Here is an 18012-nt window from a genome sequence, read left to right on the forward strand (position 1 = left end):
CACACTTTCACGCACACGCGCGCACACACACTCTCGCGCGCACACACTCTCTCGCGCACACACACTCGCGCACACACACTCGCGCACACACACTCTCTCGCGCGCACACTCTCTCGCGCACACACTCTCTCGCGCACACACACTCTCACGCGCACACACTCTCTCGCGCACACACTCTCTCGCGCACACACTCTCTCGCGCACACACTCTCTCGCGCACACACTCTCTCGCGCACACACTCTCTCGTGCGCACACACACTCTCGCGCGCACACACTCTCGCGCACACAGACTCTCTCGCGCACACACACACTCTCGCGCACACACACTCTCTCGCGCACACACTCTCTCGCGCACACACTCTCTCGCGCACACACACTCTCGCGCACACACACTCTCTCGCGCACACACACTCTCTCGCGCACACACTCTCGCGCACACACACTCTCGCGCACACACACTCGTGCACACGCGCACACTTTCACGCACACGCGCACACTCGCGCGCGCGCACACACTCGCGCGCGCACACACTCTCATGCAGACACTCTCGCACGCACACTCTCACGCGCGCGCACACACACTCTCTCGCACGCGCACACACACTCTCTCGCGCACACACTCTCGCGAACACACCCTCTCTCGCGCACACACCCTCTCTCGCGCACACACACTCTCGCGCACACACTCTTGCGCACACACACTCTCGCGCGCACACACTCTCGCGCGCACACTCTCTCGCGCACACACTCGCGCGCACACACTCTCTCGCGCACACTTTCACGCACACGCGCACACTCGCGCGCACACACACTCCCGCCCGCGCGCACACTCCCGCGCGCGCACACTCGCGCGCACACACTCGCGCGCACACACTCGCGCGCGCACACACTCTCGCGTGCACACACACTCCCGCGCGCACACACACTCTCGCGCACACACACTCACTCGCACGCACACACACTCTCACACACACACTCTCACACACACTCTCTCACACACACACTCTCTCTCTCACACACACACTCTCTCACACACACACTCTCTCTCTCACACACTCTCTCTCTCACACACTCTCTCTCTCACATACACACTCTCTCTCTCACACACTCTCACACACACTCTCTCTCACACACACACACACACACTCTCTCACACACACACTCTCTCTCTCACACACACACTCTCTCTCTCACACACACACTCTCTCTCTCTCACACACACTCTCTCTCTCTCACACACACTCTCTCTCTCTCACACACACTCTCTCTCTCTCACACACACTCTCTCTCTCTCACACACACTCTCTCTCTCACACACACACTCTCTCTCTCACACACACACTCTCTCTTTCACACACACACTCTCTCTCTCACACACACACTCTCTCTCTCACACACACACTCTCTCTTTCACACACACACTCTCTCTCTCACACACACACACTCTCTCACACAGATACACACTCTCTCACACAGATACACACTCTCTCACACAGATACACACTCTCTCTCTCACACACACTCTCTCTCATAAGAACATAAGAAATAGGAGCAGGAGTAGGCCATCTAGCCCTTCGAGCCTGCCCCGCCATTCAATAAGATCATGGCTGATCTGTCGTGGCTCAGTTCCACATTCCTGCCCTCTCCCCATAACCCTTAATCCCCTCTCTTATCAAAAACCCATCAACCCGTGTCTTAAAAATATTTAGCGAGGTAACCTCCACCACTTCAACGGGCAGAGAATTCCAGAGATTCACCACCCTTTGAGTGAAGAAGTTCCTCCTCAACTCCATTCTAAACCGCCCCCCTTTTATCTTGAGGCTGTGCCCCCAGTCCTACTATCCTTTCTGAGCAGGAAGAGTCTCTCCACCTCTATCCTATCCATCCCATTCATCATCTTATACGTCTCAATGAGATCTCCCCTTATTCTTCTAAACTCTAACAAGTAAAGCCTAGTTTATTCAGCCTCTCCTCATAGCTCAACCCCCTCAACTCCGGCATCAGCCTAGTAAACCTCCTCTGCACTCCCTCCAAGGCCAAAATATCCTTGCGTAAGTACGGCGCCCAAAACTGCACACGGTACTCCAGCTGCGGCCTCACCAATGCCCTATACAGCTGCAGCAAGACCTCCCTACTTTTATATTCAATCCCCCTCGCTATGAAGGCCAGCATCCCATTCGCCTTCCTGACCACCTGCTGCACCTGCAAGCTGGGTTTTTGCGACTCATGCACAAGGACCCGAGGTCCCTCTGCACCGTCGCCTGCTGCAGTTTTTCTCCACGTAAGTAATAATCCTTCCTACCATTATTCCTACCAAAGTGGACCACCTTGCACTTGCCAACATTAAATTCCATTTGCCATTTCCTGGCCCATTCGCCCAGCCTATCTAGATCCTTCTGTAGACTCTCCACACCCTCTGCACAATTTGCCGTTCCACCAATCTTGGTGTCATCAGCAAATTTCGACACCATACACTCGGTTCCCTCCTCCAGAATCATCTATATAAATGGTAAATAGCTGAGGCCCCAGCACCGACCCCTGGGGGCACTCCACTAGTCACCATCCGCCAATCCGAATAGCACCCATTGACCCCCACTCTCTGCCTCCTATTTGACAACCAGTCCTCTATCCACACTAACACCCTACCCCCAACTCCATGTCCCCTGACCTTCTGCAATAACCTCTTGTGAGGTACCTTGTCAAACGCCTTCTGAAAATCCAGAAAGACCACATCCACCGGCTCTCCTCTATCACCGCCCTAGACACATCCTCATAGAACTCCAGTAAATTTGTCAGACACGACTTCCTTCTCACACACACTCTCTCTCTCTCACACACACTCTCTCTCACACACACCACTCTCTCACACAGATACACACTCTCTCACACACACACACTCTCACACACTCTCTCTCACAAACACGCTCTCTCTCTCTCACACACACGCTCTCTCTCTCTCACACACACGCTCTCTCTCTCTCACACACACGCTCTCTCTCTCTCACACACACGCTCTCTCTCTCTCACACACACGCTCTCTCTCACACACACACTCTCTCACACAAACTCTCTCTCTGACACACACTCTCTCACACAGATACACACTCTCTCTCTCACACACACACTCTCTCTCACACACACACACTCTCTCTCACACACACACCCTCTCTCACACACACACGCTCTCTCACACACACGCTCTCTCATACACGCTCTCTCATACACGCTCTCTCACACACACTCTCTTTCACACTCACACACACTCCCTCTCTCACACTCACACACACTCCCTCTCTCACACACACACACTCCCTCTCTCACACACACACTCCCTCTCTCACACACACACACTCCTCTCTCACACACAACAACCTCTCTCTCTCACACACACACCCTCTCTCACACACACACACTCCCTCTCTCACACACACACACTCCCTCTCTCTCATGCACACACTCATTCTCCCTCTCTCTCACACTCACTCTCTCTCTCTTACGCGCACACTCACTCACACGCACACTCTCTCACGCGCACACTCACTCTCTCATGCACACACTCTCTCACGCACACTCTCTCACGCACACACTCTCTCACGCACACACTCACTCTCTCTCACGCACACACTCTCTCACGCACACACTCTCTCATGCACACACCCACTCTCTCACGCACACACCCACTCTCTCACGCACACACCCACTCTCTCTCGCACACACCCACTCTCTCTCGCACACACCCACTCTCTCTCGCACACACCCACTCTCTCTCGCACACACCCACTCTCTCTCGCACACAACCACTTTCTCTCGCACACACCCACTCTCTCTCGCACACACTCACTCTCTCTCACGCACACACTCTCACTCTCTCTCACGCACACACTCTCACTCTCAGACACACACTCTCACTCTCTCTCAGACACACACTCTCACTCTCTCTCAGACACACACTCTCACTCTCTCTCAGACACACACTCTCACTCTCTCTCAGACACACACTCTCACTCTCTCTCAGACACACACTCTCACTCTCTCTCAGACACACACTCATTCTCCCTCACTCTCAGACACATTCACTCTCCCTCTCTCTCTCACACACACACAAACTCTCTCTCACACACACACATTCACACACACTCACTCTTTTTCAGACACACACTCACTCTCTCTCAGACACACACACACTCTCTCTCAGACACACACACACTCTCACTCTCTCTTGCACACAGGCACACACAGATACAGCTGGAATGGCCTAGGATTCTCCTCAGGCCTCAATCTGCCAGCTGCTCTCACCCAGTGTGCCTCCCAGGATCACAGGATTTAAAGGTCCAACTCATATTCTGTCCATTACGCGGAGGGGGGCTTGGCCTCAGGAGCCCTGGCTAGGCAGGGCACAAACTCAGTGTACACTCCTTCTCTATCTCTGTAACACCCTCAGCCCCCAACACCCCCTCACTATCTCTGTAACCTCCTCCAGACCCTACCCCCCTCCCTATCTCTGTCACCTCCTCCAGCTCCTACAACCCTCCCACAGTGTGGCGCTCCCTCAGCACCGACCCTCCGACAGTGTGGCCCTCCCTCAGCACTGACTCTTCCACAGTGCGGCGCTCCCTCGGCACCGACCGTCCCACAGTGCGGCGCTCCCTCGGCACTGACCCTCCCACAGTGCGGCGCTCCCTCGGCACTGACCCTCCCACAGTGCGGCGCTCCCTCAGCACTGACCCTCCCACAGTGCGGCGCTCCCTCGGCACCGACCGTCCCACAGTGCAGCGCTCCCTCAGCACTGACCCTCTGGCAGTGCAGCACTCCTCAGTACTGACCCTCTGACAGTGCGGCGCTCCCTCAGCACTGACCCTCTGACAGTGCAGCACTCCCTCAGCACTGACCCTCCCACAGTGCGGCGCTCCCTCGGCACCGACCGTCCCACAGTGCAGCGCTCCCTCAGCACTGACCCTCTGGCAGTGCAGCACTCCCTCAGTACTGACCCTCTGACAGTGCGGCGCTCCCTCAGCACTGACCCTCTGGCAGTGCAGCACTCCCTCAGCACTGACCCTCTGACAGTGCGGCACTCCCTCAGCACTGACCCTCTGGCAGTGCAGCACTCCCTCAGCACTGACCCTCTGGCAGTGCGGCACTCCCTCAGCACTGACCCTCTGGCTCTGGTGTTTAGTACAGACTGGTGCTGGGGATGCGTTAAGTTTCCCTCTGTGGGGAGAGTTGTCACTGTGCACACTGTCCTCAGGGCGCTGTGTGCTGAGCCGGGGAGGACAGATTTAGACCGAGGTGATAAACAAGTGAGAGTGGATGAGGTGATGTTATCTTGCAGCCCGGAACAGTTACTGAATCCTCAGTGATATAAACCCAGCCACTGTCTGTGAGCGCCACACTGTCCAGAACCCTCAGCACCTGCTGCTGTGAGCCCCCCACCCCGTCCCGCAGTCCCCGCCCCACAACCCCCGAGTCCCCCACCCTGCAATCTCCAGGGGGGGATCAAAGGGAGTGTGAACACACTCCACAAGATACAATAGAGAGACATGCGTGACCGTTGCTGTCAATCAGATATGACACATGGACTCACACGCAAACGGAATCATGTACACTGCAGTCTGGCGAACACATACGTAATGCACACACGCAGACCACACGCAGGCTCACGCAGATTCAGACTCGCAAATGCAGACACACAGAAACATAGACTCACATGGATACACAGACTCACAGACAGACACACATACACAAATGCACATATATTGTTTAAAAAACTTACACACCCACGGGCACGTGCAGCTCACTGTGCACGTACATTCCTAGGTTCACGCACTCACAGACACCCATGAGCAAACTGACCCAGACACACAAAAACACCGCAGGTTGTCAGTAATGAATGTCTGGGGTGGTCAACAGCTTCCATGTTTGGTACAGATCCCAGCGTCCCCCCTCCCCATGTCTCAGCACCTTGAAGGAGCAGGGGGCAAGCACCGGCGCTGGGGTGGGGGGGGGGGGTGGGTAGAGTGTTGGAGTGAGAGGATGGGAGGGGGGAAATAAAGAGGAGGGAAAGGGAGAGGGACAGAGAGAGAGAGGAGGGACAGAGAGAGAGAGGAGGGACAGAGAGAGAGAGGGGGGACAGAGAGAGGGAGAGAGAGAGGGGGTACAGAGAGAGGGAGAGAGAGGGGGGTACAGAGAAGGTGGAGAGAGAGAGAGGGGGGGACAGAGAGAGGGGAGGTAACAGAGAGAGAGAGGGTGGGGGCAGAGAGAGGAGAGGGTGGGGGCAGAGAGAGAGAGATGGGGGGGGACAGAGAGAGAGACAGAGGGGGACAGGGAGAGAGAGAGACAGAGGGGGGGACAGAGAGACAGAGGGGGGGCAGAGAGAGAGAGACAGAGGGGGACAGGGAGAGAGAGAGACAGAGGGGGACAGGGAGAGAGAGAGCAGAGGGGGAGAGAGAGAGAGACAGAGGGGACAGGGAGAGAGAGAGAGACAGAGGGGGACAGGGGAGAGAGAGACAGAGGGGGACAGGGAGAGAGAGAGACAGAGGGGGACAGGGAGAGAGAGAGACAGAGGGGGAGAGAGAGAGAGAGACAGAGGGGGACAGGGAGAGAGAGAGAGACAGAGGGGGACAGGGAGACGAGAGAGACAGAGGGGGAGAGAGAGACAGACAGACAGACAGACAGAGAGACAGACAGAGGGGAAGTGGAACAAGGATGAGGGAGACAGAGACAAAGAGAGAGAGTCGCAGTGACGGTGGGAGTGAAGATGGAGGCAGCGAGAACTACCCTGTATCCTCGGTTCCGGGCTCCTTACCTGGACATACAGGTGAGGGAGAAGCGGGGTGAGGGAGAAGCGGGGTGGGGGAGAAGCGGGGTGGGGGAGAAGCGGGGTGGGGAGAAGCGGGGTGGGGGAGAAGCGGGGTGGGGGAGAAGCGGAGAAGCGGGGTGGGGGAGAAGCGGGGTGGGGGAGAAGCGGGGTGAGGGAGAAGCGGGGTGAGGGAGAAGCGGGGTGAGGGAGAAGCGGGTGGGGGTAAGGGGGTGGGGGTAAGGGTGAGGGGGCGAGGGTGAGGGGGCGAGGGTAAGGGGGTGAGGGGGCGAGGGTGAGGGGGCGAGGGTGAGGGGGCGAGGGTAAAGGTGAGGGGATAAGGGTAAAGGGGTGAGGGGTTGGGGGTGAGGGTAAGGGGGTGAGGGGGTAGTGGTTGTGAGGAGATGAGGGGGTAGGGGGTGAGGGTAAGGGGGTCAGGGGGTGGGGGAGAGGGGGTGAGGGTAACGGGGGTGAGGGGGTAGTGGTTGTGAGGAGATGAGGGGGTATGGGGGTGAGGGGGTGAGGGTGAGCGTAAGAGAGTGAGGGGGTGAGGGTGAGAGTGAGGGTGAGGGGGTGAGGGTAAGGGGGTGAGGGTGAGGCTGAGGGGAAGGGGGTGAGGGGAAGGGGGGAAGGAGGGTGAGGGTACGGGGTGAGGGTACGGGGTGAGGGTAAGGGGGTGAGGGTAAGGGGTGAGGGTAAGGGGGTGAGGGGGTGAGAGTAAGGGGGTGAGGGTAAGGGGGTGAAGGTGAGGGGGTGGGGGTGAGGGGGTGGGGGTGAGGGTGTGAATCGGGAGGCTCTCCCCGGTCTGCAGGCTCTTTACCTGGGCACACAGTTCGGGAAGGATTGGGCAGAATGAAAATGGATACAGTGAAGGGTGGCACAGTGGGTTAGCGCTGCTGCCTCACAGCACCAGCGACCCGGGTTCGATTCCTGCCTCGGGTCACTGACTGCGTGGAGTTAGTACATCCTCCCCGTGTCTGCGTGGGCTTCCTCCGGGTGCTCCGGTTTCCTCCCACACTCCGAAAGGCGTGCGGGTTGGATGGATTGGCCCTTAGTGTCAGGGGGATTAGCGAGGGTAAATACATGGGGCCTGGGTTGTGATCGGTGCAGACTCGATGGGTCGAATGGTCTCCATGTGCCCTGTAGGGACTCTGTGAGGGTTGGGTACAGGGTAAGGGGGTTATTCCAGTCCCTGTCCCCCCGGTTCCATACCCCTTACCTGGGTACACAGCTCGGGGAGGAGCGGGGTACAGGGTGAGGGGTGGGGAGTGGGGTACAGGGTGAGGGGGTGAATCTGGAGGCTGTGCCCAGTTCCCCTGCCCCTTACCTGGGTACACAGCTCGGGGAGGAGCGGGGTGAGGGTTGGGGAATGGGGTACAGGGTAAGGGGGCTATCCCAGTCCCTCTCCCCGGTTCCCCTGCCCCTTACCTGGGTACACAGCTCGGGGTGAGGGGGTGAGGGTTGGGGAATGGGGTACAGGGTAAGGGGGCTATCCCAGTCCCTCTCCCCGGTTCCCCTGCCCCTTACCTGGGTACACAGCTCGGGGAAGAGCGGGGTGAGGGTTGGGGAGCGGGGTGAGGGTAAAGGGGGTGAATCTGGAGGCTGTGCCCGGGTCCCCTGCCCCTTACCTGGGTACACAGCTCGGGGAGGAGCGGGGTGAGGGTTGGGGAGCAGGGTGAGGGTAAAGGGGGTGAATCTGGAGGCTGTGCCCGGGTCCCCTGCCCCTTACCTGGGTACACAGCTCGGGGAGGAGCGGTCTATCTCCCAGGTTGCGAACAGGTTCATGTTGACGGTTCTCGGAGCTGATCCCGGGGCCGAGCCCGAGCGGTGCGGCTTCTCCCCCATCCTGGAGCCGGGACACGGGCTGCTCCTAGCGGGGCTTCTCCCGGGGCCAGAGCCGCTCCCCCCGGGGCTTCTCCCGCTCCGGATCCGCTCTCACTCTGCGCTGGTTCCGGATTCACTCAGAGGAAGCGGAAATTCCCCAGCACAAGAGACACAGAGAGAGAGAGTGTACAACATACAGTATACAGCACAGACAGAGTAAAACACAGTGTACAGAGAGAGGGAGTACAACACAGCGTATGTACACGGTGCGTACAACATACAGTATACAGTACAGAGTAAAACACAGTGTACAGAGAGAGAGAGTACAACACAGCGTATGTACACAGTGCGTACAACATACAGTATACAGCACAGAGTAAAACACTGTACAGAGAGTACAACACAGCGTATGTACACAGTGCGTACAACATACAGTATACAGCACAGAGTACAACACAGTGTACACAAAGAGAGTACAACACCGTGTATGTGCATAGAGAGAATACAACACAGTGTATGTACACAGAGAGTGTGTACAACGTACAGTACACAGCACAGACAGAGTACAACACAGTGTACACAGAGAGTACAACAGTATATGTACACAGAGAGTGTGTACAACATGCAGTACACAGCACACAGTATAACACAGTGTACAGAGAGTGTGTACAACATACAGTACACAGCACAGAGTGTACAACAGTGTGCACAGTACACAGTGTGTATACCATTGCACAGAATGTGTACAGCACAGAGAGTGCATGCCACATTGTGTACAGTACAGCACAGGGAGAGAGTACAACACAGTGTACACAGCACACAGTGTACACACAGCACACAGAGAGTACAACAGAGTACACAGCACAGAGTGTGTACAACACTGTACACCACACAATGCACACAGTGCGGCGCTCCCTCGGCACTGACCCTCCCACAGTGTGATACTGTATTCAGGGTGTTTGTATTTTGCATAACCCACAACCTTCTGGCTTTGAGGTGAGATTGTAACGACCTGGCCTGGGGCTGAACTCAGGTCGAAGAGGTGGCCATTCAGCCCCTCGATCCTGTCAATGTGGGAGTGAAGCTGGTTGAGGTTTAAAGCAGTGGTGCTCTGACTGGCACTTTGTTTAACAGGCCTGAATCCCCAGTGCTTCAAGCATTCAATTCAATTAATCTCCTTCAATATCTTCATTTCATTCCTTCCCAGAACCCTTACGATTCCCCCCAGACCCACAGCCTGCCTTTAATTATTCTGAAATGTTCTGGAGTCTGATGGGAATTCGAATCCTGGAACATTTCAGCCAAAATGCCATTGATGGAAACTCCCCCAGTAGCCAGGGTGCAGTGGGGAAGTTATTCAACTTGGTAATGCATCACAAAATCACATCCCCCCCCCTTCTCCTGTCAATCTGGCATTGAGTTGAATCTCTTCTCATGTTCCTCTTTCCATTATCTCAGGGACAGGAGTCTCCCCCAGCCTTCCTCCCCCCTCCCATTCAACCTCAAACACATCACTGGTAAAACACAAACCAGTGAGAGTCAGTGTGTGTGTGTGTGTGTGAGACCCGTACCCCAGTGAGAGTCAGTGTGTGTTTAGGACCTGTACCCCAGTGAGAGTCAGTGTGTGTTTGGGACCCGTACCCCAGTGAGAGTCAGTGTGTGTGGGACCTGTACCCCAGTGAGAGACAGTGTGTGTGAGTCAGGTTTTTGGTGAAGGGAATTTAGAAGATTTGCTGCTTCTTGTTAAGTGGAATTTGAATGAAGGGCAGCAAATGGTTTCATTGTCAATGTTTCAGGAACAGGATGGTGTTGTCTGACTGCAGAATTGATAAAATTCTGCTCAGGAACATCCTCACTCACAACTCACAATACAGGCAGCAGAAATGGCTGAAAATTCATTGAAAGGAGGTTCTGAATGGAAACAGAGAGGGGAAGGCAGTGAGAGAGAGACAGAGAGAGAGTCAGTGAGAGACAGAGAGAGAGAGAGACACAGAGAGAGCGAGAGACAGTGAGAGAGAGAGAGACACACACACAGAGAGAGAGAGAGACAGATTCAGCGAGACAAGGACAGCGAGAGAGAGAGCGAGACAGACGGAGAGACAGAGAGAGACAAAAAAAGAGACAGTGAGAGACAAAGACAGGGACAGATAGAAAGCGACACAGAGACAGACTGGGACAGAGAGAGAGGCACACAGACAGAGTGACAAACAGGGAGAGAGAGAGACACACAGAGAGAGGCAGCGATCCCAAGAGAAGGGCACTGAGATAGAGAGAGAATGATAGATGCAGATAAATGGAGAGGAATGACAGCGAGAGAACAGGTATGGTGAAGAGGCAGAAAGCTGAGTGATAGCACACATCCCAGGGTAAATACTGAGCCGTTTGTGAAATGATCTCCACTCAACATCATGGGATTGAAATCTGTGTTTTTCTTGCAGGAATAATTGGGGATGGAGTGATTAAATTCTATTTAATGTTGGCTATGTTTCTGCTGCTCCTTCTCTGCGTCCTTGTTGATGAGGGAAATCTCCAGGGAGCTGCCCCCTTTTCACTCACTCATTTCCCAGCCTGGACTCTCAGTGTTCAGATAGCAGGCAGGCAGATAGAGGGTGACACAGGACGCCAGGCTGAGAGCTGCCTATTCATGTAGGCCACAAATGAAGCCTGGGGCTTTCCTGCTGGCTGTTTGGAGTTGGGGGGGTGGGGGTGCAGGGAGGTAGTGTCACATCAGGTAGTGATGATCTGGTTCCATCTGCCCTGCAGCTGATGATAAAGATAAGGTCTTTGAGAACACTGGGTCTGGCTCCAGCGGATTTCCAAGGCTTGGTACATAGAAACATAGAAGATAGGAGCAGGAGGAGGCCATTCTGCCCTTCGAACCTGCTCCGCCATTCACCACCATCATGGCTGATCACGCAACTCTATAGCCTAATCCTGCTTTCTCCCCATAACCTTTGATCCCGTTCGCCCCAAGTGCTATATCCAGCCGCCTCTTGAATACATTCAATGTTTTGGCATCAACTACTTCCTGTGGGAATGAATTCCACAGGCTCACTGGGTGAAGAAATGTCTCCTCATCTCCATCCTAAATGGTCTACCCCCAATCCTCAGACTGTGACCCCTGGTTCTGGACTCCCCCCACCATCAGGAACATCCTCCCTGCATCTACCCTGTCTAGTCCTGTTATAATTTTATAAATCTCTATGAGATCCCCCCCTCATTCGTCTGAACTCCAGTGAAAACAATCCTAACCTGGTCAATCTCTCCTCATACATCAGTCCCACCATCCCCGGAATCAGCCTGGTAAACCTTCACTGCTCTCCCTCGAGAGCAAGAACATCCTTCCTCAGAAAAGGAGACCAAAACTGCGCACAATACTCTCGGTGTGGCCTCACCAAGGCCCCTGGATAATTGCAACAATACATCCCTGCTCCTGTACTCAAAACCTGTCTCTGTGAAGGCCAACATACCATTTACCTTCTTTACCGCCTGCTGCACCTGCACGCTTATCTTCAGCAACTGGTGCACCAGGATACCCAGATCCCTCTACACACTCCCCTCTCCCAATTTACACCCATTCAGGTAGTAATCTGCCACCTTGTTTTTGCTTCCAAAGTGAAGCACTTGGTTATGTTTGGTGAGGTCTGGCAATGCTTTGGTCATCGGCATGTGGAGAAAGACGTTGTTTCCATTTTTTGTTATTCATTTGTGGCACATGGGTATCACTGGTGGAAGAGCCAATTACTGGGTAGGTGCACAGGTTTAAGGTGTGAGGGGCAAGGTTTAAAGGAGATGTACAAGGCAGGTTTTTTTGTTTACACAGAGGGTGGTGTGTGCCTGGAACTCGCTGCTGGGGGAGGTAGTGGAAGCGGATATGATGGTGAGTTTTAAGGGGTGTCTTGACAAATATATGAATAGGATGGAAATAGAGGGATATGGTCCCTGGAAGAGTAGGGGGTTTCAGTTCAGTCGGGCAGCATGGTTGGCACAGGAGGGCCAAAGCGCCTGTTTCTGTGCTGTAATTTTTCTTTCTTTTGCTGGTTGACCAGCATTTATTGCCCATCCCTAGTTGCCCTTGGAGGGGCAGTTGAGAATCACCCACATTGCTGTGGCTCTGGCCTTTATAGCGAGGGGGATAGAATATAAAAGCAGGGAGGTCTTGCTGCAACTGTACAGGGTACTGGTGAGGCCGCAGCTGGAGTAGTGTGTGCAGTTTTGGTCGCCGCGCTTGCGCAAGGATATATTGGCCTTGGAGGGAGTGCAGAGGAGGTTCACTAGGCTGATACCAGAGATGGGGGGGTTGGACTATGAAGAGAGACTAAATAGACTGGGTCTGTACTCGTTGGAGTTTAGAAGGATGAGGGGGGATCTTATAGAGATGTATAAGATAATGAAGGGGATGGATAGGGTAGAGAGATTCTTCCTGCTCAGAAAGGATAGCAGGACTAGAGGGCACAGCCTCAAGGTAGTGGGGGGGGGGGGGGGGGGGGGGGGCGGCGCAGGGCGCAGTTTAGATCGGAGTTGAGGAGGAACTTCTTCACTCAAAGGGTGGTGAATCTCTGGAATTCTCTGCCCGTTGAAGTGGTGGAGGCTACCTCGCTAAATATATTTAAGTCACGGGTAGATAGGTTTTTGATAGACAGGGGAATTAAGGGTTATGGGGAGAAAGCGGGAAAGTGGAACTGATCCACTTCAGATCAGCCATGATCTTATTGAATGGCGGGGCAGGCTCGAAGGGCTAGATGGCCTACTCCTGCTCCTATTTCTTATGTTCTTACGTGTAGGCCAGACCAGGCAAGGATGGCACATTTCCTTCCCTAAAGGGAATCAGATGGATCCGACAATGGGTCATCAGTAGATTCTTAATTCCAGATTTTTTGTGTTGAATTCAGATTCCACCATCTGCTGTGGCGGGATTCAAACCCGGGTCCCCCCAGAACATTAGCTGAGTTTCTGCAGAATACTGCTCGGTCATCGCCTCCCCACTCTGGGGCCAGAGGGGGAGAGTCTCAGTATTTCTTCTTTCACAGGGGAGGGAATCTGTGGAATTGTTTCCCCGCAGCGGGTAGGTCAGAGTCAAGGCTGAGACAGATAGATTTAAATCAATAAGGGAACCAAGGGTTAGGGGGATAATGTGGGAAAGTGGAGGATTATCAGATCAGTTATGATCTCACTGAATGGTGGAACAGATTTGATGGGCTGAATGGTCCACTGCTGCTCCTACATCTTGTGGAGAAAGTGTTGCAGCTTTACAAGGGGTGAGAGGAGTGTGGAAATACTAACAGGCAGCAGCGGATAAAGTTAAAATTTACTTATTAGTCACTAGTAAGGTTTACATTAACACTGCAATGAAGTTACTGTGCAATTCCCCTAGTCGCCATACTCTGGCGCCTGATGGGTCAATGCACCCTAACCAGCACATCTTTCAGACTGTGGGAGGAAACTGGAGCACCCGGAGGAAACCCATGCAGACACGGGGAGAATGTGCAGACTCTGCACAGACACTGTGCTACCGTGCTGCCCCAAGTGGAGTGGCGCATCAGCACAGTGGGTCAGCACTGCTGCCTCACAGCGCCAGGGACCCAGGTTCAGTTCCCAGCTCAGGTCACTGTCTGTGTGGAGTCTGCACGGGTTTCCTCCCACAGTCCAAAAGACGTGCTGGTTAGGGTGGATTGATCTGAACAAGCGTCAAGTGTGGCAACTAGGGGATTTTCACAGTAACTTCACTGCAGTGTTAATGTAAGCCGACTTATAACTCAAATAAATTTTACTTTGGATAAAAAAGAGAAAGGACACTCCATTGATTAAAAAAAATCACAACTTTAATACAACAAGAATGGCGAGGGGGGGGGTAGAGGGAGGGGGGGGGTAGAGGGAGGGAGGGGGGAGAGGGAGGGAGGGGGGGGGAGAGGGAGGGGGAGAGCGGGAGAGGGAGGGGGGTGAGCGGGAGAGGGAGGGGGGAGAGCGGGGGAGAGGGGAGGGGGGAGAGAGAGAAGGGGGGAGAGAGGGGGGGGGGAGAGAGAGAGGGGGGGGAGAGAGGGGAGAGAGAGAGAGAGGGGAGAGAGAGAGAGAGAGGGGAGAGAGAGGTGGGGAGGGGGGAGAGAGGTGGGGGGAAGAGGAGGGAGAGGGAGGTAGAGTGGTGGGGGGAGGGGGTAGGGGGATGGAGAGGGTGAGAGGGGGGAGTGAGAGGGTGGTGGTGGACAGGGTGAGAGGGTGGAAACAGGGACAGCAGGCGAGGGAGAGAAGCTCAGCCTCTGAGGTTAGAATTTGAACTCCTTGTATTTCTTGGTTCCTCGGCTGCTGTCAGCTGGCTGCGCTTTCCTCTTCTTTTGCTGCAGAGACAAGCAGAACGAATTAGAAACTACAGTGATGTAGCGCCTTGGACAGGGCCGTAACCAATCTCACATCCGCAGAGACTCCGGACCGCACTGTACCAGTCCAGAGAACATCATTAAGGGGGCTCCGATCCCAGAGGGAGGCCCGGGGGAGTGGGCTCCGATCCCAGAGGGAGGCCCGGCCGTGGGGGAGGCGGGGGGGTGAGTCTGATCGCAGAGGGAGGTGGTTCAGGTTTAGGAAGGGGATTCCGGAATTCAGGGCCCCAGGCAGCTGAGTACACGGCTGCCCCAGTGCAGTGATGCACAGAGTCCGCTCCGAGTCCAGCAGTTAGTCAGTAAGCTGATCAGAGACAGGTACAGAGCAGCCTCAGACTGTTACAGCAGGGATCAGCTCCAATCTCAGTTCCAGTAAGCCCACTGCTGACAGGACAGGTGCTTTGAATAAACCTGCTGAAAGCTGCCGCTCAACCAGGCCTATTTATTTTGGAGCTGTGCCAAGGCTCAGGTATAAGCAGGATTCAGGAGGTGACCTTGCTCTGTCCCATTCCAAATCCACAACAGTGGGAACTCAGCACAGCTCCAGATTCCAATCGCAAGATCCCCACATCCCCAACTCTAGTGGGGTAGGGGAGACGGGGAACACTCAGTATTAACAGCCCCCCCAACCCCTCAGCACACACACACATCTTCCAATATAGTACACAGCAAGCAGAGTTAACCCCGTGCTGTACCTGTCCTGGGAGTGTTTGATGGGGGACAGTGTAGAGGGAGCTTTACTCTGTATCTAACCCCATGCTGTACCTGTCCTGGGAGTGTTTGATGGGGGGACAGTGTAGAGGGAGCTTTACTCTGTATCTAACCCCGTGCTGTACCTGTCCTGGGAGTGTTTGATGGGGGGACAGTGTAGAGGGAGCTTTACTCTGTATCTAACCCCGTGCTGTACCTGTCCTGGGAGTGTTTGATGGGGGGACAGTGTAGAGGGAGCTTTACTCTGTATCTAACCCTGTGCTGTCCCTGTCCTGGGAGTGTTTGATGGGGGACAGTGTAGAGGGAGCTTTACTCTGTATCTAACCCCGTGCTGTACCTGTCCTGGGAGTGTTTGATGGGGGGACAGTGCAGAGGGAGCTTTACTCTGTATCTAACCGTGCTGTACCTGTCCTGGGAGTGTTTGATGGGGACAGTGTAGAGGGAGCTTTACTCTGTATCTAACCCCGTGCTGTACCTGTCCTGGGAGTGTTTGATGGGGGGACAGTGTAGAGGGAGCTTTACTCTGTATCTAACCCCGTGCTGTACCTGTCCTGGGAGTGTTTGATGGGGGGACAGTGTAGAGGGAGCTTTACTCTGTATCTAACCCTGTGCTGTCCCTGTCCTGGGAGTGTTTGATGGGGGACAGTGTAGAGGGAGCTTTACTCTGTATCTAACCCCGTGCTGTACCTGTCCTGGGAGTGTTTGATGGGGGGACAGTGTAGAGGGAGCTTTACTCTGTATCTAACCCCGTGCTGTACCTGTCCTGGGAGTGTTTGATGGGGGGACAGTGTAGAGGGAGCTTTACTCTGTATCTAACCCCGTGCTGTACCTGTCCTGGGAGTGTTTGATGGGGGACTGTTTAAAGTATTGGGTGTGGGGGACACAGTGCTGGGGGAGGGGGAGGAGGACAGTGCTGGGCAGGGGCTGTGTCCGGGGGCAGTTCTGTGCGAGTGTACAGGCGAGCTGGCGATCTTACCTTCTGTTTGGCTGCGTGCTCTGCCACCATGTCACTGAAATCCTCCTTCTCGACCTGCGCTTGCTGCTCCCGCACTCGCTCCTCGTATTTCTGGGTCATGGCCATGGGGTCGAGCTCCAACTCCTCGGGTGCCAGAGCCACCTCGATTCCCTGGGTCTCGGGGGCTGGTCCCTTCCGACTCATCACCTGTTAGACACAGCACAGTGAGAGACACACGGTGAGATCCAGGCTGTCCAGGGGTTACTGACACCCAAATCCTCGGAGCTAAGAACCATAGAATCTTACAGTACACAGAGGCGCCATTTGGCCCATCGAGCCTGCACCGATCACAATCCCATCCAGGCCCTAATCCTGAAACTCCATGTATTTACCCACATCCTTCTGATGTGGAGATGCCAGTGTTGGACTGGGGTAAACACAGTAAGAAGTCTCGCAACATCAGGTTAAAGACCAACAGGTTTATTTGGTAGCAAATGCCACTAGCTTTCGGAGTGCTGCCCCTTCATCAGGTGAGTGGGAATTCTGATCACAAACAGGGCATATAAAGACACAAACTCAATTTACAAGATAATGGTTGGAATGTGTGTCTTTACAGCTAATCAAGTCTTAAACGTACAGACAATGTGAGTGGAGAGAGGGTTAAGCACAGGTTAAAGAGATGTGTATTGTCTCCAGCCAGGTACACGGTACATACTCTTGCAACTCGGCCAATGTTGTCTACCTGATACGCTGCAGGAAAGGATGTCCCGAGGGACGATACACTGGGGAGATCAGGCAGACACTATAACAACGGATGAATGAACACCGCTCGACAATCACCAGGCAAGACTGTTCCCTTCCTGTTGGGGAACACTTCAGCGGTCACGGGCATTCGGCCTCTGATCTTCGGGTAAGTGTTCTCCAAGGTGGCCTTCACGCCACATGACAGCGCAGAGTCGCTGAGCAGAAACTGACAGCCAAGTTCCGCACACATGAGGACGGCCTCACCCGGGATCTTGGGTTCATATCGCACTATCTGTAACCCCCGTGACTTACCTGGGCTGGAAAAACTCACTAACTGTCCTGTCTGGAGACAATACACATCTCTTTAACCTGTGCTTAACCCTCTCTCCACTCACATTGTCTGTACCTTTAAGACTTGATTACCTGTAAAGACTCACATTCCATTATTTTATAAATTGAGTTTGTGTCTCTATATGCCCTGTTTGTGAACTGAAATCCCACTCACCTGATGAAGGGGCAGCGCTCTGAAAGCTAGCAGCTTGTGCTACCCAATCATCCCACTGACACAAGGGACAATGTAGCACGGCCAATCCACCTAAGCTGCACATCTTTGGA

General features: G+C 54.4%; 2 protein-coding genes across 2 annotated transcripts in view; both read right to left on the minus strand.

Moving 5' to 3' along the window:
• The window catches only part of LOC145339764 (phosphofurin acidic cluster sorting protein 1-like), a 50872-nt gene extending 42030 nt beyond the window's left edge, over nucleotides 1-8842 (minus strand). The window contains 1 exon segment of the mRNA XM_080184294.1: nucleotides 8522-8842. Coding sequence (XP_080040420.1) covers nucleotides 8522-8637 — 116 coding nt within the window. The 5' untranslated portion in view covers nucleotides 8638-8842.
• Nucleotides 8843-14769: 5927 nt separating this feature from the next.
• Nucleotides 14770-18012, minus strand: part of sf3b2 (splicing factor 3b, subunit 2) — a gene marked incomplete at its 5' end in the record, with an annotated part of 30461 nt that continues 27218 nt past the window's right edge. The window contains 2 exons of the mRNA XM_080184295.1: nucleotides 14770-14948; nucleotides 16675-16860. Coding sequence (XP_080040421.1) covers nucleotides 14877-14948; nucleotides 16675-16860 — 258 coding nt within the window. The remainder of the gene's footprint in view (nucleotides 14949-16674; nucleotides 16861-18012) is intronic.

Source organism: Carcharhinus amblyrhynchos, unplaced genomic scaffold (assembly GCF_965287045.1).
Source record: "Carcharhinus amblyrhynchos unplaced genomic scaffold, sCarAmb.v2.hapA scaffold_662, whole genome shotgun sequence".
NCBI lineage: Eukaryota > Metazoa > Chordata > Chondrichthyes > Carcharhiniformes > Carcharhinidae > Carcharhinus > Carcharhinus amblyrhynchos.